A 23,331-nucleotide genomic window follows, 5' to 3' on the forward strand; every position below is an offset into this window, starting at 1 on the left:
CACAAATTATTTTGAACAAATTTTCTTTACACTTATTTTGCTGACCTTGTGTTGAAATACATTATTTATTCTTGCTAAAGTGCCAAAATTTATTCTTGCTAAAACTGACATTTTATAATGGTTTGCCCTCATCATAAGCTTACTCAGAGTTGTAATTTTAGTGGTAGTTTGTTCTGCATTTGAGGCTTGAGGTCTCAAAAAAATCCCTCTACCCACCCCTGTACTTAAAGTTTTGCACGTGGGTTCAGCAGTGTTGTGTGACCATTTTCCCAAATGCTGCTTGCTATAATTTGATAATGAATATGATCCATGTGTGATAGATTATCACTAAATACTAATCATTATTATCATGGAACATTATCAAGCATTGTCTATTAACATTTTCTGATTTATAATAACATCTATTGAACACAAAAAGGGCATTAAAAGAACACCTCTGCCCAGGTCCAGACGTGCGCACGGAGTTCTGTTTAAGACGCCTCTCTAAACCTGTCATGTTTGTAGGTCCTCCCGACGCTCCTCTGGATGTCCAGCTGGAACAGGGGCCTTCTCCGGGCATTGCGCTCATCAGCTGGTTGCCAGTTACCATAGATGCAGCTGGAACATCTAATGGAGTACGTGTCACAGGGTACAGCATCTATGCTGACAAGAGAAAGGTAAGCTGTGCTTAAATGAACAGCTGCACTATCAGATCCAAGACTGATTCATGTTTTGTGTGTGCTCAGGTTCTGGAGGTGTCGTCCCCCACCGCGGGCAGTGTCCTGCTGGGTCCGTCTCAGATCCAGTCTCTGCAGGGAGCGCGGGAGCTTACTGTGCGCTCCATGTCTGCTCATGGGGAGTCATGTGACTCTCTGCCAGTGAACGTACCCTTTAAGCTGGATGCCCTTCTGACAGGCCCATCTATTACCCCTCCTGTTGTGCCACCACCTCCCTGTGTCCCAGTCTCCCCTTGTAGCCTTCCATCCCCTGGTTTCTCCGGAAATGTACCTGCCAACGTGTCCATGTTACCCAGCACATTGCTGCCAAACACACAAGCCACTAGTCATGTGGTGGAACCTTTTGCCAATCAGCCTAATGCTCTAGCTGCAGAGGATCCCTGTCCTGTCTATGTACAGGGCTGGGCCAACCCCTCGTCAGCTGCTGCCTTGGCTGTGTGTGACTCGGCGTTACCAGCAGCCTCCAACTCCCCTCCTATGGTAGTTTTCAGTATTCTTATTTTGGGAATAAATGATCTTGGATTGATAATAAATTATGAACTTACAATGTCTTTGTAGGTTAGCGTGACCTCACCCATTACCACAATGCCTACACAAGGTGCAGTCCTGTCAGTGGCAGCAATGGCGCAAAGCAGAGACACTGACAGCCCTGGGCTCATACGTCCTTTCCCGTCCATAACCGAGTTCATCGAGGACCCCTGTGCCAAGCTGGAGCCCATTCTGACCCCGCCAAAAGCCACAACCACAGACCTCCTCTGTCCTCAGGACAGCCGGCTTCTGCGGCCCCCCAGCACCTCCCCTCTGGACTCCGAGGTAGAGGAGGAGCAGGAAAACACACGTCTGGTGTCCATAGAAGAGTTCTTAAGGCAAGATCACGAGCCATCAAGCAACAGAAGGCAGCAGGTGAGTTGTTGAATCTCAGATTTTTCAGGACTATACAGTCCTCCAGCCTCCAGAGTCTGAAGCCTCTCATCAAACTCTAGCTGGCATTTCCCTTTCAATAAGAATATGTCATGGATGCTTTGATGTGTTGCACTTTATAGGAAGGTGTCAGTGGTCTGTACAGTAATAATATTCAAATGGATTCATTTAACATGGGTTTGATAGAGCCACCACACCTTTAATCAGTCTTTTGACATTAGGTTGCATTAGGTTTGGTTGTGTTGGTAGACAATTTGTTCCTGTGGCCTGCCAATATTCATTAATAGCAATGAAAAGTACGTAACAGATAAACATTATATAAAGTAAAAGACGCAGTTTAAATCTGTCAACTGGGTAAATCATTGTTGGAGTGAAGATGTTTCTGGACCAAAGTCCACCATGCATCTGCATCTCAAAGCCACTAAACACTCCTTTGAAAATAGTGAGGTTCAGATCTTTGCTAGAGAAAAGAAATGGCTTGAGAGAAGAAGCTTTGACAATCCTTCCTTACACAGGAATCTCTCACAGATCTATGATTCCATCCTCAGACCCAAAACAAACAAAAAGAAACTAAGAGAACAAAGGTTGAATAGGGTTGTTAAGGCTGAAACTGGAGACAATAGCTGTTTACAGTTTCAGTGTAGTTAACCCCTCCCTTCAGATAGACATAAGGCAGTATCCACCAGCAATCTGACCAGAACTGAAGAAGTGGCTTGGGTGAGCAGTGAAATGTCTTCACTCCTACAACAATTTGTCCAGTTGACAGAGTTAAACTTTGTCTTTTGCCATGGATCAGACCTGGACAACTGAGGGACTACACAGACATATATATAAACATAGATATAGATATATAAAGTAATGCAGAGATCTCTGTATATGCAGCCCATTGTTATTACATGCTTATGTTTTTCAGACTTATGGGAAAGGCCTGGTAGAACCCCTCAGTGACTACCACGCAGATAACAGCCGTTCAGACTTGTCAGACATCTTGGAAGAAGAAGAGGAAGACCTCTCCTCTGACCATCTTGGAGAAACACAAACTATGGGATACATAGCTGCAGCTAACAGGCTAAAAGTACATCTTTGTTATGTTAACACATTATGCATACTATAGCGATTTAACTTCCTATTCATTGTACCATCTCATCAAAGTGGGATTTCTCTTTGATTTACTCTTTTTTTCTTGTCTTTTATGTTTTTCTTTCTGCATGCTGCCTATTTCTGTTTTCCTTTTGCATTACATCCCTGAACTACACTTTGCATTACGGCTGCGGGTGCTGTCACATGTTTAGTCCTGCAGAATGGATACACCAGAAAGTGATGAAGAAGTTGTGGAAAGAATTCTTAAACTGCCTCCTCAGGTGTACCAGAGCAAACAACTCTCCATTATCCCAGAGACCACAGAGGAAGAGGACCGCAGCTTACAAGAGTCTTTATTACACCACACACAGCCACGAACTAGGCCCAGAGACCAGAGAGACCCCAGAGATCCCAGAGAGCCCAGGCCCCTGCAGCATGCTCCTCAGCACCTGCCCGCCCCCCACACATCACACCATTTAAATCCCAGAGCAGTTACCAAAGAGCCTTTATTAAGGCATGACGGCCCTCAAGTCAGGTCCAAGACGCATCTCCGAGTCCACTATGCAGACCCAGTGGAAAGCTGCTACCCAGAAGAGGACCCCAGTGTGTACCAGCCCATTACCAGCAGGAGGCCGTCTGCTCGCTGTCCTCCCCAGCCAAACCCCCCAGGCCGAGCGCTGCTCAAAGGGCTGGGGGACCGCCTTAGGAGGGAGGCCATGCTCAGGAGCCAAATGGCTGCTTCTGCCACTAGCTGTGCTCCGACTAGACCTCATCCCATCAGCAAATCTGTGCACACTGTGAGAGCTCCTATGGGCCGCGCTGCAGAAATCGATGTAGAGTACGGTACTGACACGGAGGAGCCAGCTGAGTGCGGTCAAGGGGAGGTGGTGATGGAGCAGATGAGCTCAGAGTGGTGGGTGGATGCAGCTCAGAAGAGCAGACCGCTCCGCCACCCTGGACCCAAGCCTCAGCCACCAAGTGTCACTGCAGGACAGCAGCAATGGGTGTGTTGTCCCAGATGTCTCCCCAACTGTCTTTCCTGTAGGAATAGGAGTGCACATTAGTGCTGTTCACGTCATGTTCCTTTTACTTCCCTCTAAAAATGTACTTACTCCCCTGTAAAAGTTATTCATGAAACATTTATCCATGCAACAAAAATTCTCTTTTCTTTTTCTCGTTACTAATTATGTCTTTATAATATACATGGTCATTTACCAGTACTGATCAAGGTAACACTATTTCCTGATGTTTGTTTTGCAGACCAACCAAATCTCTCTAGCAGAAACAGGGCCATCACGGCGAGACCAGACACAACTTTCTAAATCATCAGCAATGCACAACAGGCTCCCTACAGGTTGGAGAATCCTTTGTTGTTTTTTTTACTGCGTATGTGTATGTGTAAACCTTCAGCCTCACATGATAGTAGTCAGATTAGCACCTTGAGTTGGACGGGAGGCGGATCAGTTGGAGGAGGTGCTATAGCTGGTGGTGAAGCAATGGGTGAGCACTGAGCACCTGCTAAGCTGAGAACCGGCTTAACTCAAAGTGGCTTGTCATGACAAGAGGAAGTGACACTAAAATAGTAACATTGATTAGTAAGTAGACTCTTGGCTCTGGAACCTCTATTTTGTTCTCTTTTATTTCCCATCTGGTCTGAGGGGTGTAAATGTATATTGTAATTAAATGTGGACTTTGCTATTAAAGATACTGACATGACATTTAAAGAAAGTATGTTCTGTAAACGTTATATCTGTATGTAGTGTAAAGGTTATAAGCAGACATGAACTAAAAGCTGAACAGAACTCATTGAAATATGCTGAGGGGATGTAAATGCGCTCCTTGTTTCACCTACCTGCTACTGTTTTAGAAACAAACCTCATTAATACAAATTTAAAAAAACAATATTGTTGGTCAGTGATACTAGAGTTTAGGAACAATGCTTCAGCCTATAAGACTCTTACCTTAAAGCCTTGTTATATTTGTTCAAATCCCACAATATGTCAATGGGGCTTTTACCACTCTGTGAATGTGTCTGTGTTTCTGAAGGTTGTATTGAATCACCAAAGGGGAAAGGCGGCTGCAACATCCGCCTCTTTGTGGCACTGTTCTCTTATGATCCTGCCTCCATGTCCCCTAACCCCGGGGCTATAGAGGAGGAGCTGCCCTTTATCGAAGGACAAATCATCCAAGTAAGCCCCTGTCAGCTCAGCATCACCAGAGGAGCACTCAAACTCATTCAATTCACTCTTATAAAAATATACAATTTTCTTCTTCATATTTTAGATAATTCACTGGGTACTGTATGAAAATGTTTTGATGTTTTCCAAAGGTGTTTGGGGATAAAGATGCAGATGGATTCTACCATGGGGAGTGTGCTGGGCGTGTGGGCCTGGTGCCATGTAATATGGTGTCTGAAATCCAAGTGGAGGATGAGGAGACACGACAACACCTTCTGAAGCAGGGCACTCTGTCCACAGTGAGCTCTGTAGACAAATTAGGTATGTGGTAATTCAGCTGTACTTTATGGGTCCACAATATGCCCCGTGTCTGATTTGGCGTATTAGTACTTCTGTGTACTGTGTATTATTGTTGTGTATGTATTCTTCAATAGGAACTCTCTGACCTCTGAGGGAGGGCCAGAGCAAACCACTCAGCATCATGCTGCCACACAGATGCAGATGGTTTAATCTTTCACTTCCGCTTGTTTTCAGGCTGCTGCTCACTGGGTGTCATGGCTTTTCACTGCTGTTTTCATTGTCTCTTTGTCCCATGCTTTTTTCCCCACAATATACCACCTTTATATTTGTGTTTGATTATGTTCCTCCTGTAAATTTCATAAAGGCAATTGCACACATGCACAGCTTCCTCGTCGTGCTGCTCCACCTCCGAAACCCAGGCGATCCAAGAAAGGTGTGTCTTACTGCAGTTTGTGGCTTCCTCCTCTGCTTTAGTCTCATTTCTGTTTGTCTCTCTCTCTTTCATTTTAACTCCTCTGTCACAACTCATTCAGCAACTATGGGTTTTTTAGGTGATACGCTGTAGTCACCACAAAATCAGACACTTTTACATTCACTATGCTCCTAACTGGAAAAGATTTTAAATTACTTTTATCAAATTAGTTTGTTACATAACTTTGTTTTATCTATAAAACACAAGGTTTGTCCTTCTGTAATACATAAATATGATAGGTAAAGTTTTTTTTCTTCAGTGATGAATCATTGATGAAATTCAGATAATTTAACCCCACGCCATATCTCTTTACACAAGTCACCATTTAAATTGAAAAAAGGGCTCCTATAATATTTATCTGTTCATTGTTTAAGTAGGATTATTTTGAAGACTGGCCTTCAGCTCATGTGTTTCATGATCTTCTCCTTTTTAGTGGAGGTTGCCAATGTGTGGGACACAAGTCAAGGTTTGTTGAAGCAAGTTTTATTTGCATGTTTAACCAGACATCTTTTAGACCAGCATGCACCCCCCCCATCATAACAGCACCTTCTCTGGAAGTACAACGCACAAGCATTTGGACCTGACTGATGAATGTGATCAACAATTGAAAATGTGTGTGCATGACTGATGATTGTTAGCCACCAATAATTTATTACATTTCCAATTTTGTATTCCACTAAATATATGCTCTTAGAGTTCTTTTTCCAGCACAGCATGCAGCTGTTTAAACTGGAGCTTTCCTTTTTGTAGTTTAGTCATCAAGTAAACCCAAATGTTTCTCATTCTGTAACAGAACCCAACAAGCCCCCTGCAGGGGCTGATGAGAGTAGGCCAGGGGCAGTCGGTGGTGCAGCTGCTCCGTTACCTAACCCTGGTCCAGAGACCCGCAAGATGGTGGCCATTTTTGATTATGATCCCAGAGAGAGCTCTCCCAACACAGACATAGAGGTTTGTGGAACAGTTCAATGTAATATATATTTTGTGTTTTTAATGATAGTTATATAAAATATCTATATTTTGTCTCTAGGCTGAGCTGACGTTCAGTGCAGGGGACATCATACATGTAATGGGAGACATGGACGAAGATGGCTTCTTCTACGTGAGTACAGGCTTGTTCTTGTTTGATTTTATACTGCTCTGAGTTGCTCAGTGTCCTGACCTCTGACCTCTGTGGTGACACTCAGGGGGACCTGAACGGACAGCGAGGCCTGGTGCCGTCAAACTTCTTGCAGCCATTACTGGAATCCAACACAGCCTCTCTACATCCTCCAGAGCCTAAAAGAGAGTCCCAGGTATTTTCATCTGCTCAAACAGCACTCACTTTTTTGTTTTTGAATGGTGTTGTTCATGATTTTCTTTGTATTTGCACTGCAATGTTTTTCTGCATGCAGAAGCACAAACGAAGTGTACACTTTGAAACCTGAGTGTAAGTCTACTTTAGTGTTTAGTGGTCAACTCCCAAATGCTGCATTCCCTTATTTGTCCCTACCTTATACACAAACTGACCTCTGCCCTCAACCCAGACACCCCCGTTGTGTCAAATTTTGAGTTCCTTTAGATCAGAGCCAGACTTAAATGTACGATAACCTCCTGATAAGAACTCTTTTTAAATACTCTTTCTTTCATAAGGCTTGTGAGACGAGTTACCAACAAGATCTAGAGCCTCCAGCGCCACAGGAAGCACACTGCACAGATACAGAAGCTCCTCGTCGAGACCAGATAGAGGAGGCCCCAGAGCGGGCCCCAGAGCGGGCCCCAGAGCGGGCCCCAGAATCTGTTCCGGAAGGGGTCCCAGCACTCTGTGCTGCTGCTGCAGTGGAGCTGATGGAGGCCCCACCTGATGCAGACACTGCTCCACAGGGAGACAGCCCCACACAAGCCAAGAAGAAGAAGAGCTTCTTCTCTAAAGGCAAGAGACTCTTTAAAAAGCTGAGCTCCAGTAAGAAAGAATAAGTTAAGTCCAACTAACAAAAAGCACTTTTACAGGTTTTGTTAGTGTCAGAGTCGTCAGTCTGTGGTTAGTGGCCATCAGACAAAATATCACTAGTAAATCTGCTGCTAAACCAGTGATATATTTTATTCTGAGCATGTTGAAATGCTTGCTAATGTAAAGAAACCCGATTAAAAGTAACATTTGATTTACCATAAAAGCTCACTCCATAAGAGCTTCACTCCCACACTCAAGCCACTTTATTTATAAAAACTAAAGAATTACAAAGAGCAGTATGTATCTATCAGCGGCACACATATGTATTCTGTGTGGCACTGTCCTGGAGGATCTATGTCCTAACATGATATTTACACTAATGCTATTTATTTATTACATTGTACAGAACAATTTCTTTATATGTGACAAGTTCTAGTCAGAGCTGGCCTGACCCTTGCTGTTCGCTGAGCGCTGCCAGTTCTACGATAACATTTTCATGATAATTTAAGAGTGTCACAGCCTCAGAAATTACTTGTCTCTCAAGGATTATTAATTTCAGTCTGGCATACTTTGCAGCAATTAGCTACGAGTTTCCAGTTTGTATCTGTTTTCTTCCTCCCATATTATGAAGTCCACAAAGTTTATCGAATTCAGGGGTTATGCCTGAAGGCCCACTCCCCAGACACTTCCTTCAGCCTATGGGAGTCTCAGTTAAAAATAAAATAAGTTTTTTGGGCTGAGACAGAGTGAAATCACACTACTTACCTGTGTTTGTTCATTTCAGTATATATACATATATCTGCAGCTGTGACAGTCTGACATCAGTATATTACTACATTAGATATATTAAATAGTTAGGATCGAGGCACCAAGTTTAACTTAGTACAGTCTCTTGTTTCTTGTTCTTCTTTTAACGGATGTGGGAGGATTAGCAATATAAAAGTGAAGTGCAGCTACCAGCAGTGTTGTGTAGTGTGAATGTGTGAGTCTGTGTGGTCGTTTCTCAGGTTTACATATTACTAAGCCGCTCTTCAACCCTGGCTGCCATAAACTGCGGCATATGCCAAAATTGTAGGTGCTTTGTCTGTCAAGCACAATAACTTCAATGAGGCTTCTGTAGATTTAGTCATCATTAAAGGTGCTCTATGCAGCTTTTCTGCTGGAGGGTTTTCATGGAGACTTGTTTGCTTTGCCTGGAATGTTCCACAGTATGTCATTACACTTGTTGTCTTGCATTTATTCAATTACAGGTATCCAAAAATTTGAAAACATGCATACAGCGAACCCTTGACCAGAAAAATTACAAGCTGTACTTTTAAATACATACCAGATAGGAAGATTTATATAGTAGGTTTTTTGTTTTGTTGTTTTTTTTTTGTTTTTTTGATAGACTAAAGGGATTTTTGGAAGTGGCAACTGCGGCCAGAATGTACTGTATCTGTAAGTTTTGGGGTTTTTTTCTCATGTGAGGGGAATCTACTTCTAAGTGTACTGTGTACCGTTGTTTCCTGGCCTTCAGTGAATATGCACTTCCACCTGTTGTACAGCACCATATGTGGGGCCCTCATCCCTCGGTCCATGCCCCTGCAGCTAGTACCGTACAGTAGCTTAAACATTAGCCTTATATAACAAGTCTTGTGTGTGTGTGTGTGTGTGTGTGTGTGTGTTTTAATATATATGTTTACAGGATATGACTGCAATGTTGAACTCATGTTTGGCCTTATTTAGGACATGTTTGTGTGTTGGAGGCAGATTGGTTTGAATTATCTGTAAAATGCAGTGAAAGGAGCTGAGTGTGATGCTGTGTTTTTACAGTATATATGCTGAACAGTGTTGAATGTGTTGTATTTTATATAGCATTAAAAAGATTTGCTATTTAATTGTTTATGTTACCTTTGTATCATAATGCTTTTATTACACTTTTGGAAGTTTATTGTAAATACTTTGTGAATAATTTATAAATGTTTTTGCATGTGTCCATGACATGACGCAAGTTGCACAGAGGACATGTTGACTTGAAGTTGTGATGCTTTATTTAAATATGACATTTTTTACAGAATTAAATGTATATTTTTACATTAAACTTGTTATCTCCATTATTACATTGGCACACACAGTTTATTACATCATTTAAAATATACATTTCAGTATAAACAGGTGATGCCAGGTCTGCTCTGCCGTACACGTCCCATGTGAGCATACAGACACTGTGGGCAGTGCACAGCTGAGAGACGAAGCAGCTTCCTCTTGTTAATTTCCTGTGCGCAGCCTCGTTGCGTCCCTGCAGCCAACAGTACACTCATCCATAAAGTAGGAAACACTACACTGTGGCCTGGAGTTTAGTAGTGCTTTCTACTTTATGGATGACTGCACTGTACTTCCACGGCTCTTCATCTTCACTCTTCCTTCTTCTTGAGCACCTGCTGTCGCTCCACAGCTGCACAGCTGCACCCCCAGCCCCACCCAGACCCACTTTCATACACTTGAGCGAAAACCGTCATTTTCAGCTTGACGCACCACAGTCAATGCACAGTTCCTCATTTTTGAATTCATATTTGAATGTGAAGGCCCAGTTTGACAATAGTTAAAACACTGGTTTTGCCATTTTTGCTTTTTTATTCCCAAATCTCTAATCTAATTTTAAAAACCGAACCATTACAACAAAGAACGGCTGTTTGAGGAAGCCATTTTGGCGGCCATGATTACAAGTCTCACCCCAATTTGTACACATTATTCAGGGAGCCTATTGTGTAAATTCTTGTGTTTAAATTAATGCAAAGTCAAGAAATGGCTACAGTTGAATCTAATCAGACGTTAACAGCAGTAAGCATCTACTTTAAAAATTGTCACACTTTCTTATACAATTTAGGTTGTAAAAGACATATGATGCTACTTGTTAAATGCTGATAAGTTAATTTAAAGTTGATTATACTTTACCTGAAACTGCTTTTGTCTTCAGTTAGCGTCAGTGGTCCGGGTCGCGCAGGTGTCTTCTGAGTGTTGAAGAAATGGGTGAAGAAGAAGAAGAAGGCGTCTCTTTTGAAGGCTTGATCCACACGTGATGTAACCACAGGAAGAGGTTTAACAGTCATAGCCGCCCTCTTTCTCTGTCTCCGCTGTCTCTGCTATATGCTTCAAATGTTCACATTTAACATTTATAAAATTAATCATCACCATTAGCAGCAATGAAAACCCTCACAAAACACACACAATCATTATTACATATTTATGGAGTATATTTAGAATGGTAAAACTAACAGTACTATTGTAACAGCTAAAAATTAATATAGGCTAGTCACATAGCTAAAGATGTTTCAGTTAAGGATTTAAATTGACCAAATTAAATGTTATTTTTGTTTAAATTTAAACGTCACTTGTAGACTGATTTAGCCAAAATGTTCAGTTTCCTCTAGAGCACATGTGCAATGTGAGGTTGGCCAATATAGAGATGAGATTACAGGCGACACTATCAGCATACTGCCAGAGTGATCCTGTCTCTTGATATATAGATGACCTAAATCCTTACATTATTCAACATTACTGAATACTTTGTGGCTTGGGGTTTGACGTATAAAGCACTCAGCACCTGATAATCTTTGTTCAGATTTGATGAGACAGCGGCCAACAACAGGAAGTGAGGGTTGTGCGAGTCAGGTACCTGTTTGGTAAATGCAAGACTTCCTGTGAAGCATTCTACAACTTAAATTTTTACACTTTGTCACAAATCTGTTTTCTGTGGGGGAGTTATATTTGTATGTCATTATGGAATACACACTTCAGTATGCAACAGTTTAGTCTACTATGTTCAGACGTTGTTAAACTCGCCAAAGAGCTGAAAGATTTGAGTCCAATTGTGATTTTTCACATTGTATTGTAATTGCCATTAGATTTGTGATTTATGATTTAACAGAAGAATTCTTTTCAAATCTCACTTTTTAAAACATTTCAGAAAAAAAATTAAATATTAACTACTAAACTAATATAAGAATCCCATCTATTTCAGTCAGTAGAGGTGTAAATTATAAAGATAGCAGATTTTATACAGCATAAGAGTTTGTATTACTTAAACTTTAAATGACGCTTGCATACAGTCGTGATTTGCTAATTGTGACTTTTCAAATTGCGAGTCTATAAATTGCAATTTCAACTTTATTTCAATGTGTCTTGCAGCGCTATTCAATTACACAGGTAAACATTCATTTGAATGTATTTATTTGATTTAAAACAATGCACAAAAGACGTTAACCTTATAAAAAAAGATTATGTGCCGGGTTTTAGCATACATGCTAATTTCCACCTGCACTCTGGATTCTCACATGTGATTAAAGATGTAACATAAACTGTACTTTTAATCTGTAATAGTATTACATGATTGTGCTGCTGTTTATGGCTTAATTCTCAGGCCTATGTTGCACCTATGAAAAGAAACGCATCGCACTGTCATAAATACCTTTGCCATGCTTTTGCAAGTGGATGATCAGAAGAACCCTTTCTGTGTCCAATGACATTACAGAAAAATGGTGTTATCTTTTTTCTTTTTTAAACAATAGGATCAGACATAAAATCTATAGATGACTCAGGCATTATTATACTTTGCACCACTTTTTTGTTCTCTCACAACTACACACAGTATAAAACAAAATCACACGTTACAAGAATAAGGACTCAACATATGGCTAATTTTAGCTTTCAACCTTTCTATCTCCTGACCCCTAACCTGCATTTGACTAATCCCAGCCCCCCCCCCCCCTCCCTTCCTTCTAGGTTCAATCTTGCTGCAGCGTTTTAGTAGAGAAGCACAGTTAGTTTCCACAGTGAATAATGTCGAAAGCTTGGGGCCTTTAGAAGCCCACCCTGCCTGATGTGATACCCTCTCTTATCTAGAGCGGCAGCCATTTCCCCTCCCTGCCTGCCCCTAGTCGCCTCTGGGTAGGTCTCAGAGTTGCCCAAACTGAACTTAAAGGTATTGATATGTTGTGTTTGTACAAAATGTTGTAGCTTTCAGTTCTGTAGTCACTTTTTGGACTGCTGGAAGGAGGAAGTTCAGTCGGGCTTATGAAACAACAGTTACAATGTGTGTGGCAGTGAGCTGATAATGTCCAACCCCCAGTGTCTTGACTTCCCCATCCATGCAGAGTTCTAATGCAAGCTTGCTCTTATTTTTAAATGTAAGCCAGATTTTGAATTGAGACAAAACTGCAAACGTTTTGATCTTGACGCTCACCATGACATCTCCAAATAAGGTCAAAAACTCAGAACGAAGCACCAATGAGACAACAGGCCTAAGTCGACTAATGTGTGAAAGAGTGGCGCGCTTCTTTTCACACAGATGGTGAGATGGGACACGTGCGTAGGATGACGAGGGGGCGGAGCTCAACGCCTTCTCGAATAGAGCCTGTGGCCACAGCTCAGTTTCATTCTGAGTTTAAGCCTCATTGCAAGATTTCAGTCACACACAAAAGAAAAAATATGTCTATATATGTCGATTCAAATGCACACCAGTGCCTGCATGGAAAGAACAAGAATTTAACATGTAGTCAAGATTTCTTGTTTATTATGTGTGCGTGTATATACATACATACACACCCCTACATACATACACACACACATATATATATATATATATATATATATATATATATATATATATATATATATATATATATATATATATATATATATATATATATATATATATATATATATATATATATATATATATATATATATATATATATATATATATATATATATATATAGGGGTGTGTGTGTAAACCACATTAGTAAACCACATGCTTTTACTAACAGGATTGGCTGTAGACTTCTTAATTAAAAAGACACAAGCTGGTCATTGATTGTGTTAGAAAACACTGAAATTCAATTAATTGCACAGCCCTAAGGTATCACCTCATGGCAGAAAAAAAAAGTCCAGCTGCTTTCACTTATAAAGCTTACAGTTTTGGGGTTGTCTCATCGTTGTCCCTTCAGTTCACCTGTTGTACATTTAAGTAAAACCAAGGTAACGAAAACTCTTCAGCTACTGAACTTAACAAAATTTCAGAGGGGTTTATTTTGATAGTTCCCTATGCCCGTTTTCACCAGATGGAAACCCGGATAACAGACATTTAATCATTTAATCATTTTTACTGTTACTCAATATATGATCTACTTTAAAGACAGGTAATGTCTCCCTTATCTTATGAGTTATTGGTCACATCATGAGGGTTTATGTAATTTTGTTTTCTCAGCGATGTTACTTGGCCATATTACCATTTTCTGCAAAGTATACCGTGATGTAAACATTTAATACAGTGTGTTGGAGATGTTTGTGTTGGTTGGCTTGTGATAGTTTATACAAAATGATGGTAACACAGTTCAGTAACTGCAGTTATTTTAATAGATCCATGACCGAGTGTGGGTCATATTTTAACATTGCGTAACTAGATGTGTGCCTCCACCTGGTGGTAAAAGTCAATAACTGTCCACGGGATCAATTTTGCAACAGGAATCAGGTTTGAATGCAACAGTAATATCTAAAAATATAAGCATTTAATTTTGTATATACCCTTAGCTGACTTGTAATATATGAGGCCTTAAAGAGAGACACTGCTTATTGGCCCATTTAAAATTCCAAATTAAACTTGTGTCTTTTACAAAAACAACTTTATTATGGACAGTACAAATAACCAAAAAGGTTGTACATATGCGCCTTCTCCAATGACATAAATGAATAAGTCCCACTGTGTGATAATTCACTGGCTTCAAGGTTGGTAATTTGGACCACTTGACACTCCTATGTCTTCACTGCTGTGTCTCTGGATTTGTAGATAACTCCCCGACTCTTCAGCTCTCTTACTACACCTGGAGGTAGTCTTCCTGTTACCGACACTGCATATACACCAGGTTTGAAGTTACCTAAATATAAAAAAAGTAAACATGTAAAAAACTGGTGGAACATAACCAAGTGCAAATAGTAAAGTACTGTACTTGAGTACAAAATTTAGGTATCTGTGATATGTGATACTTTTACTTGAGTATTTTTTGCACCGGTATATGTACTTTGTTTTACTAACAAAATTGAGTAATTCTTCAACCACTGAAAAAATGTTAACTAAAATTGGGATGTAAGGAAGCTATGTACAGACATACGATTTTGTATGCTTACTGCCAAGCCCCCAGAAAAATCTAATTGCCAATTAAAAGTGTAAAATGTGTTTCCGACTAACTACGACAACTAAAACCTCCTACTCACCTATCCTCTGCCATTTGGCTACCCAGCTGTCTTCGGGGCTCATCATGGCTATCACACTAAAATGCAACACACATAATAATAATGATAATAATAATAACAACAACAGCAATAATGCGTAAATTAATATAATATGAACATTACTTCTGGAGACACATGGTCCATTCTTACCCATCAAATGACGAGCTCGTGCACTCGTACACCATTTCTCGATTTCCCTTCATCTGAAGATAAGACTCACAGTTGTCACAGCCATCGTATTCAAACTGGTCAATAGTCTGGAACATAAAAGACAACAAGTGCGTCAAACATACCACTCTTTTGTCGTGTTTGGCGTGTCTCTACATTGATGGACAACATTTCCTAAGTGCACTTGAGACGCTTTAGCTCAGAAGCTAGCCTTTTTGTTTATTTCATGAAGTGCTCGTTTTTACCTTGACTAAAGAGCAGAGAAGACACGCTCGAAGGTGCCGAAGGTCTTTGGGAACCGTTTCTAATGCCATTGTATCTGTGATGTCTTGATTTTAGTTATATTTATAGTAAAACAATATATCGTGAGGAGAATGTTCTGTTTTGAACAGCTTTGGTCGCAAGGAAAAGTCGTACAGCTACATTGAGAAGTGGAAGGACCCAAAGTAAGTGCCCAGCGTCCGCCTGCACAGAAAACATTTGGCACTCATTTTAGTTTACTGTTTACTTTTACTGGTGGGATACTGAGAAATAAAGATGATGCCTTCTTATCAAAATATCTGCAAATAATTACAGTAACCGTATAAATAAATGAATTGGCTGCGTGACAGAAACGTTTTGCAAAAGATGGGATCAGAATTCATCAGTTTCTATGGAAACGGATAAGAAACCTGGATGGACTGTGTGAAGCGTCTGACCATTTAACGGTCAGGATCTTGACTTGTAAGGTTTCGAGGAGACAAACAAAAAAGGTGAGCCAAGTCCTTTAGCAAAAGTAATTTACAACAACAATTGTAGGCAACCTATAAACTGCAGATCATGTGACATTATTTGATTTAAGCGCGAAACTGAATCCAACGTTAATTAGCCCACTGAGCAAGTATATCTTCAATAACAACTGCACTTTGGATAGGTCTTAATTTTTTTTATTTAGGTTATAGGCAATTGATTTATTTAATTGATTTATTTGTTTGCTTTGTTTTGCAGCATTTCTTTTAGATTTCTGTTGTGACATTCAAGATGAGTCAATATGATTATAATCTCCCTGAAACAATTGACCCCAGTAATTTCCCTGCCAAACTCTGGCGTATGGTAAACAACCCAGCCAACAGCGCCATCTGCTGGGACAAAACGGGTGAGCTCATCCTTGTTAACCAGCAGCTTTTTGAGAGGCGTGTCCTGTCTTCCAGTAACAAAGAGGATGAAGACAACTTTGAGTCTTTCAAAACCACACAGTTTTCCAGCTTTGTTCGCCAGCTCAATCTGTATGGCTTCAAGAAATCCAGAAAAAAGGCCACAGTTTCTCATGATGATGACGACGGTGACGATGATGATGCTGACGATGCTGATGGTGATATGTCCAAATCAAGTTTAAGGTACACCACAATTCACCACTTCTTCAACCCAAGCTTCAGGCGTGACAATCCTGCACTGCTAGTCAACCTAACAAGATTAACAGTAGATAATAAAGCCAAGATGATTCGTGGTATTGATGTAAAGTGTCGAGCCCCAAGTAAACAAGAGGAGGATGGCTCAGAGAAACATTTGGCAAAGGGTAATAGTTTATCTAAAAATGAGAGGGGAGTTGGTGGAACTGCTGACAAATGTCCATGTCTGAGAGTTCTTTTTTGATTTATAGGTGGACCATCTTCGCATAAGAGAGCATGTAAGATGTCACCTCATCCATACTTCACTAACATGAAGCTGTTACTGACAACCCACAATGGAGCTCCAGTCCCTCCACATCCTCTGACACAGGACCACATTCTGGGACCTCCCTACTCTCCAGTGCTGTCTACTCCACTCCAGCAGGGTGTGGGATATGGGATCAACTATGGTTCCCCCAATTTTAAAGGAGTACACCCTCACAATGAGCAGTCCCACCCTGGCTTTTACTCCCTAGGTGAGACTTACAAATTAGGGCTGCACAATATGGTCAAAATAACGATATGGCAATATTGGCTGAGGCAATAATCAATATCGCAAGAAAATAAGTATATTGCAACAACACATCCATTTTACAGAAATGTACTGTCGTTTAAAGCAAAAAGGCAGATTATGATTTTCCTTATTAGGTCCTATCCTAGACTTGGGGATTTTTTGTATTTGTTTGTTTTGGGGTTTTTTGTTGTTGTTTTTTTTTGTTTATTTTTTTTGACACAGTTTGATGAGTAAATGGAGGCATTTAATTTAACAGAATTTAACTGAATTATTGCGGCAAAAAATGTATTATAAAATTACAATAACATCATTATCACAATACAAAAGTAATTAAATATTGCATGTTTTTCTAATATCAAGCAATCCCATAACAAATACCCCTAACACTGTATAACATATCATTATTTGCCATCACAGACATGTATCTTTATATTGTCATTTTATTTGTCCTCTGAAAGCTTGCCAGTACTTCCAACCACATCTTATGGCCTTTCCGAATGGTATGAATGGTCCCTTTCCACCAATGGCACATCAGCAGGTAGATTCTGTTTGCATGTATTGTATTTGAACATGTTAAGTACTTTTAACTATAGACTATTTTTATCTTGTGTAATTTCTCTGTTGTTTACAATTTTTTTTAGGTTAATTACCCCCTCAATCTAGGAGCTTACAGTCATTGCCCTGGCTCACCGAATAAAAAGCAGAACAAAAAACTTGATGTCACTCTAGACAGAGTGTTCCAGATGGCTGATGAAATGATGCCAAGTAAACTAAATAACAACCTGCATGAAACACAGTCCTTTTTTTCCACTCATGGAGACCACCAGGAACATACTCCTCAAAATGTGATGGGGCGCACGGGACCTTCAGCTATGAGTGCCGTAGGTGACGGGATCGTACAACCAGGCTCCAAGACAGGACAGTCTGTGAAGGAAGAACCTGGAGTGGCCATAGATGAGGTAAACGTGCATGTGGTTTCAAATATGTTTCATTGCATTTGTATGAACCTATTTTCTTCTCTGTGTGTGTGTCTGTGATTAATAGGACAGCAAAAAGGAGATAGTCAAAGCTGAGATGATAAAAGTTGAAGTTAGTAAGAATAATGGGTCAATGTCAGGTTTAGAAAAAGATATTTACGTAAGGGAAGAACAAGAAGTCAGGATCAAGTGAGGATCTTTGCATGAAGGATTTACAGCAGTTCATTACAAGTTATCTGTGTTAGATCACAGTTTAAAGGAAGATTGCAAACTTTTGGTTCATTTGTTAGTTATTAATTTTATTTTTTTCTTGTAACATTTTTCCTATTTGATTATCTTTTGTTGATATTGTTTTGTACTGACTTTAAATATGTTTACATTTCTATTGTATTGCACAAAGAGTTAAAGTAAGCCTAATTTAATTTTATTTCATTAAATTATTTATTGCAACAATTTGGTTCAGTGATGATAACAACAGTGTAACTAATTTACTGTGCATATTGTCATTTCTTTGCAGTTGAGTGTTATTTGAATTTTCACAGATATGCAACACTTTACGAATAAATAGATTAAGCAACCGTGTGTTATTGCTGAAGCATCCAATTTAAATACATTCACTGATCCACATAGTACATTAGTCATAGCTCAGTTGCACAGTAAAATACTCAAAGACTCCCAGAAGATGGCGCTGTTTACCTCTATAGATGATTATAGATTATTACCCCTGGGGCCAAGAGACTGCTCCGCCCTTTTCTCTCGTGCTGCATTTAGGTACAATGAGAGAATATTCAGAGAACATTTACTGATTTGTTGATAATTACGATACACTGGTTATGTCAGAGTATCTATAAACCTTTTAAGGTGTAATACGGGCCAGTTAACTACTGCGCCACGTGTGTGTGTCAAAAGCTTTCTATTTGGTTTGGGATTGTTCAAGTCTATGTAAAGTGTGATATTCCCGGGGTCCTGAAGGCTGCGCGGCTCTGAGCAGGTACAGACTGTCAATGAGCTCTCAGGGGAGCGACCCAGAGTCAGTGCGGGAGGTACACTTGTGGGACGGTGTAGGAGAGCACAGTGGTTTATCAGTCCTACATGAACACACCATTCGTCTGGACCACTTTGATTCTGGAGCTGTTTTTCTGTGTCAACTTTGTCCTCGCTTCTGACGTTCATAGGTCTTGCCGCGTGTTCTCGAGAGGATTGTATTTGTCTCCCACTTCTTTCTTGCACCGGGGACATGAGTGTGTGCGCGCAAACTTCAGTGGAGCGACCGAAGCAAACAAGTGAATGTGCTGGGCACGAGTTTGACCAGTACGCAGTAATGATACAGTTATACGCTGCATTTGAGCGGGTTAATCATTAGGAAGACTGGACTGAATTCAGCTACAAAAGGATTTTTTCGCAACTTCATAGTTGTAAAAACATTAGGCAACTTTTTTGGCCCGTTGCGTTATGTGTCAGTAGCTATGCCTTCATACGCCGAGGCGGACACCTGTGAAGCACTCTTTGAACTTCAAGCCTCGGCTGCTCCGTGCTTTTATGGATTTATCTCACATCTGCTTTTTCCTCGGGACGTACCTTCTCTGGGAGCGTTGTCACCTCGTAGCCCGGCTCCAAAATGCTAATGTGGGGAACAGTTAGGGACAAACATCGATAACTCCCGAGGATCGTGCGGGACGTGGTCAACAGTTCAGTCCACACTGACTCAAGTGTGACATGGTCTAACGCAGGGTCTAACGCAGGAGCCACTGTGGTAAAGTGTGCTGTGGAGACAGTGCACTGCTCGGCCTGAACACAACGTGTTTCCACCTCGCACTGGGCCATGCACTGCACACTTATGACACTGGAGGAAAGTTTATTTTAGCTCACTTTTTAGGGCCACCGTGTGAACGCAGTGGCTGCATTTTCCTACGGGTAACCTGGATATGTAAACACTAACTTTTTTGGTGTCAAACACTACGTGTGGATTTGTTTCTTGGTAATCGTCGCCTCTCAAAGCAGTGGGTCTTGGTTCGCGTTCACGTCGTCTCTCCGCGGTGCTTGTGAGCTTTGAAGTCCACCATGTGCGGCCGGCCCGTGCCGCTCCTCCCCGGGCCATGAGCGTCCCCCCGCGGCGCCTGGCCGGGCTCTGGCCGTGGCTGCTTATGGCGGGCCTGCAGCTGGTGCTGGGCCAGCCAGGCCTGGGCCAACCGGAGTCCGAGCGGCCGCTGCTGCGAGCGCTGATCAAGGTGACCCTGCTCCGCCAGGAGTCCACGGGCAAAGCCATCACTCTGGAGGGTCTGTTTGTGGGAGGAAGTGCGGGCTACGCGGAGGGAAAGTTGATGCAGGTGAGTGCAGCCTCTCATCTCTGTCAACGCACAGTGCAAGGCTTATTGTTGTCAAATCAATCTTTTCTCCTGAGGTACCACAAAGTCTGTTAGTGAAATGCAGTTTGGACTGAACCGAGCCATGGTGCATTGTTAATGTACATACAACATCACACCATGCAGCCCATGACACAGACATGCACATATGCAGAGACCAGTGGCATTGGCGGTGGCACACATTGGTCAGGTCATCTACAAGTCCTACAATGACACATTTTTAATTATAATAATGAATAAGATGTGACATTGCCTAAATGAATACAGTGTATTCTAACCACAGTCATGTAGTGGCAGTTGCACCCTAACAGGCCTATCTTTGATGTTTGGGCTGTTGTTCTTGGCTGCTGTTGTCCCATGTGTTCATATCCTTCTTCATCTGAAACTGATTAAATAGCCTAAACTTTGCCAGGCTGCCACCAGGGACTTTTCCTTAGTTCACATCAAAGGAGTCACTTGGTCTGAGTGTTTCTTCTTGCTTTGGTGGGCTCTATAAATAAGCTACTCATTCTGTACATAAAAGTTAGCATTTTTGCAACATGTGCTAAACTAAATGTATCTTATCTCTGTACAGTGTTGTATTGTTGTCTCTGGGGCTGTGCATTTCCAAAAGATGTCTGTACTGTGCTCAAAGGCCACACTTCCAGCTCAGGGCTCTGCATGTGATGACAGAATATCTAAATTCCTTAAACAATAGTGATGATGACATACAAGTGTTATTGAGGTTAGTTTCTTCTTAACCTATTTTACTCACCCTTGAAAACATGACTTTGGTTGGTTGTCAGCTCTGTTTTGCTCCAAAGTATTCGAGGTATTCAACGCTCTTTCAACATTTGAATATCAAAGTTTGGTTTAAACTGTTAAACAAGCAAAGGCTGCACAGGCTTAAGCAAACTTGTGATATAAGCAAAAGAGGTTTTTTTTTCTTTTGTGAAAAGTGTGGCGCTTTCAGTCTGTATCTGTAAAGTATGTGTTCTATTCAATGTGCATATTTAGGATTCAGGAGTGGATTAAGACTGCTCGGTCATAAAGCACAGCTAAGTCAATTTATTTGCCGTCTCCAAAGAAACAGGACGACAGATATGAGGTGCTGGCTGATGTCTCTCCTCACTCACCAGGTGTGGGACAGATGCTCAATGAGAAGTTTGCCTGAACTGATAAGGATTTACACAGCTTCTTCCTAATTTATGATAATGTTTTTGTCAATAAATGAAGTGCATGCTTTTGTCATGGCACATCGTGTTGGCAGACCTTTGATGAGAGCGTAGTCCACACAAAATCCACTGTTATTGTGTTCCCAGCCTGTACCACAGTGTTGCCACAGGATGCCCTTTGTTGCAGCTTAGGCCTGTTTGGACAGGTCCTCCTCAGCTCTGCAGGCTGCTCCACTGTCCCACTTTAAGTTTCTATCTCATTTAGGTGGGATAAAAGCCGCTGTTTACTCCAAATTACACACAAATAGTCAAAGCTCATGCCTGGATCAAAATAAGCATGAATCTGAATTGAGTTGGGGCTAAACCAGGAATATTTCCATTACAAAGTTTAACCAAACTAGTTCTAAAGCAGAACTGAGCCAAGTATAAAACTATTGCTACACTATTAGTAACTCAGAGTCTAATGCAGGACAAAATTAAAGCAGGGCCTAAACAACTGTTGTAGTAGTGTTAAATTTCCCATTCAAGGGGGAGCTGAAATGCACGAGGTGATACACAGATCAGGCATGACAAGCTCACGGTGGAGTGATGCTCTGCTTTCCTCACAAAGATACATATTGTAAATGGATGTTATGGAGCTCAAGCTAGCTCTGTTTGACAAATACAAGTGGTTGGAAATCTTGACTCTGCTTGTACTAAACCTTGGGGGATAGCTTCGCTTCAGAGGATTTCATTAGCTGGTGAACAACGTGTGCCAAATTAGGAATCAGGGAGCCAGAAGAGTGTAACTGTACATTCTTCTACCCTACTTGACTTTTCTTTCAAGCCAGACTGACTTAAAGCTCCCAAAAATACATCCACTATGATGAAGACAATTGAGTTAAGGCCATTAACACCACTTCACATTCCTGGACCTTGCTTCATGTGTCCCAGAAGTTTTGTCCGGGTTCCTCCTCCCTCTCCCTGGGCTCTGATGTGGCCTCAGTGGGCTGTCTTTAGGGACACAGGGATGGAGGGATCAGGGACGGATGGATGGAGGGATGGGAGGGTGGAGGAGAGCCCTGGGATCACTTCAAAGTGTGTCCATCTCAGAACGTGAGCTGGGATGATTAAAAAGAGACACTGTTTACTCTGCACTTCCCACATGGGCCCAGTACTCCCCCTCCCTCTAGACTTCCTGTCCGTACTTCCTATCATCCTGGATAGATAAGGGCCCAGGCAAAGCTCCTCAGGGCTCCTACAGCCTCTGCATCGCTGCTGCCTGCACACCATGTACCCTGGTCTGGGTTTGTCAGTGAGAAATAAGGCCACATTTTACTTGAGTTTCTGACATGTTCATTAAAGCGTATGAATATTTATCATCTCAATGCCCAATTTCTGCCCTGTAATTGTTTTGACTGAAGTGGTTCTCTGGGCTGTGACAGCTCTGGATGTGGACTTAATGCAATAGTAATATAAATCAATGCGCACCTGTCACGATAGAGTCTCCTCAGACTCTTTATGTTATTAATTACACAGTGAAAAACAAATATCAGTTCAATAGGCTTTAATGTGTGGCATAAAGTACCAATATTGTTCTTAATACATTTTAGTTAAACATCATTATGGTGATATTATGTACATTTGGATAATACTTTCACTGATAATTGCTTGTGATTCCTGGTTGCGGTCTTCTCTCTGCATATCTGGCACACAGAGTACACACTCAGTGCTCCACCTAATCGCCAGTGCATCGACTATTCACCTCCCGATCTGCCCTTTGGCAACACGGTCATTCCAAGTATGTCTGAAATCACTATAAGCTCACAATTTCCCTGTGCTTTGCCTCAGCACCTGGTGGATGAATGCTGCCTTTTCTGTGATCT

General features: G+C 41.2%; 3 protein-coding genes across 3 annotated transcripts in view; 2 read left to right on the forward strand and 1 right to left on the reverse strand.

The window, feature by feature from the left end:
* LOC117381028 (peripheral-type benzodiazepine receptor-associated protein 1) overlaps positions 1–8,849 on the forward strand; it is a 29,930-nt gene extending 21,081 nt beyond the window's left edge. The window contains exons 19-32 of the mRNA XM_055226739.1: positions 505–656; positions 726–1,196; positions 1,275–1,619; positions 2,551–2,712; positions 2,930–3,721; positions 3,978–4,071; positions 4,764–4,906; positions 5,047–5,215; positions 5,559–5,627; positions 6,100–6,132; positions 6,460–6,614; positions 6,694–6,765; positions 6,851–6,958; positions 7,296–8,849. Coding sequence (XP_055082714.1) covers positions 505–656; positions 726–1,196; positions 1,275–1,619; positions 2,551–2,712; positions 2,930–3,721; positions 3,978–4,071; positions 4,764–4,906; positions 5,047–5,215; positions 5,559–5,627; positions 6,100–6,132; positions 6,460–6,614; positions 6,694–6,765; positions 6,851–6,958; positions 7,296–7,619 — 3,089 coding nt within the window. The 3' untranslated portion in view covers positions 7,620–8,849. The remainder of the gene's footprint in view (positions 1–504; positions 657–725; positions 1,197–1,274; positions 1,620–2,550; positions 2,713–2,929; positions 3,722–3,977; positions 4,072–4,763; positions 4,907–5,046; positions 5,216–5,558; positions 5,628–6,099; positions 6,133–6,459; positions 6,615–6,693; positions 6,766–6,850; positions 6,959–7,295) is intronic.
* Positions 8,850–14,274: 5,425 nt separating this feature from the next.
* supt4h1 (SPT4 homolog, DSIF elongation factor subunit) lies at positions 14,275–15,393 on the reverse strand. Its single transcript, XM_033977902.2, has 4 exons — positions 15,277–15,393; positions 15,014–15,120; positions 14,846–14,901; positions 14,275–14,508 (listed from the first exon to the last, which is right to left on the reverse strand). Exons 1-4 carry the CDS (start codon positions 15,343–15,345, stop codon positions 14,387–14,389), a joined length of 354 nt encoding a protein of 117 aa, XP_033833793.1. The 5' UTR covers positions 15,346–15,393; the 3' UTR covers positions 14,275–14,386.
* A 3,566-nt stretch (positions 15,394–18,959) lies between these two features.
* The window catches only part of LOC117381033 (E3 ubiquitin-protein ligase RNF43), a 78,863-nt gene continuing 74,491 nt past the window's right edge, over positions 18,960–23,331 (forward strand). The window contains exon 1 of the mRNA XM_033977871.2: positions 18,960–20,276. Coding sequence (XP_033833762.1) covers positions 20,046–20,276 — 231 coding nt within the window. The 5' untranslated portion in view covers positions 18,960–20,045. The remainder of the gene's footprint in view (positions 20,277–23,331) is intronic.

This window comes from Periophthalmus magnuspinnatus, chromosome 14 (genome assembly GCF_009829125.3).
Source record: "Periophthalmus magnuspinnatus isolate fPerMag1 chromosome 14, fPerMag1.2.pri, whole genome shotgun sequence".
NCBI lineage: Eukaryota > Metazoa > Chordata > Actinopteri > Gobiiformes > Gobiidae > Periophthalmus > Periophthalmus magnuspinnatus.

Coding starts and splice junctions, on each gene's coding strand:
- supt4h1 (XM_033977902.2), bottom strand. CDS start 15,345: ATGGCATTAGAAACGGTTCCCAAAGACCTTCGGCACCTTCGAGCGTGT. Junction 15,121..15,276: donor TTCTCTGCTCTTTAGTCAAG/GTAAAAACGAGC, acceptor TTTATGTTCCAG/ACTATTGACCAGTTTGAATA. Junction 14,509..14,845: donor AGCCAAATGGCAGAGGATAG/GTGAGTAGGAGG, acceptor TTTTATATTTAG/GTAACTTCAAACCTGGTGTA.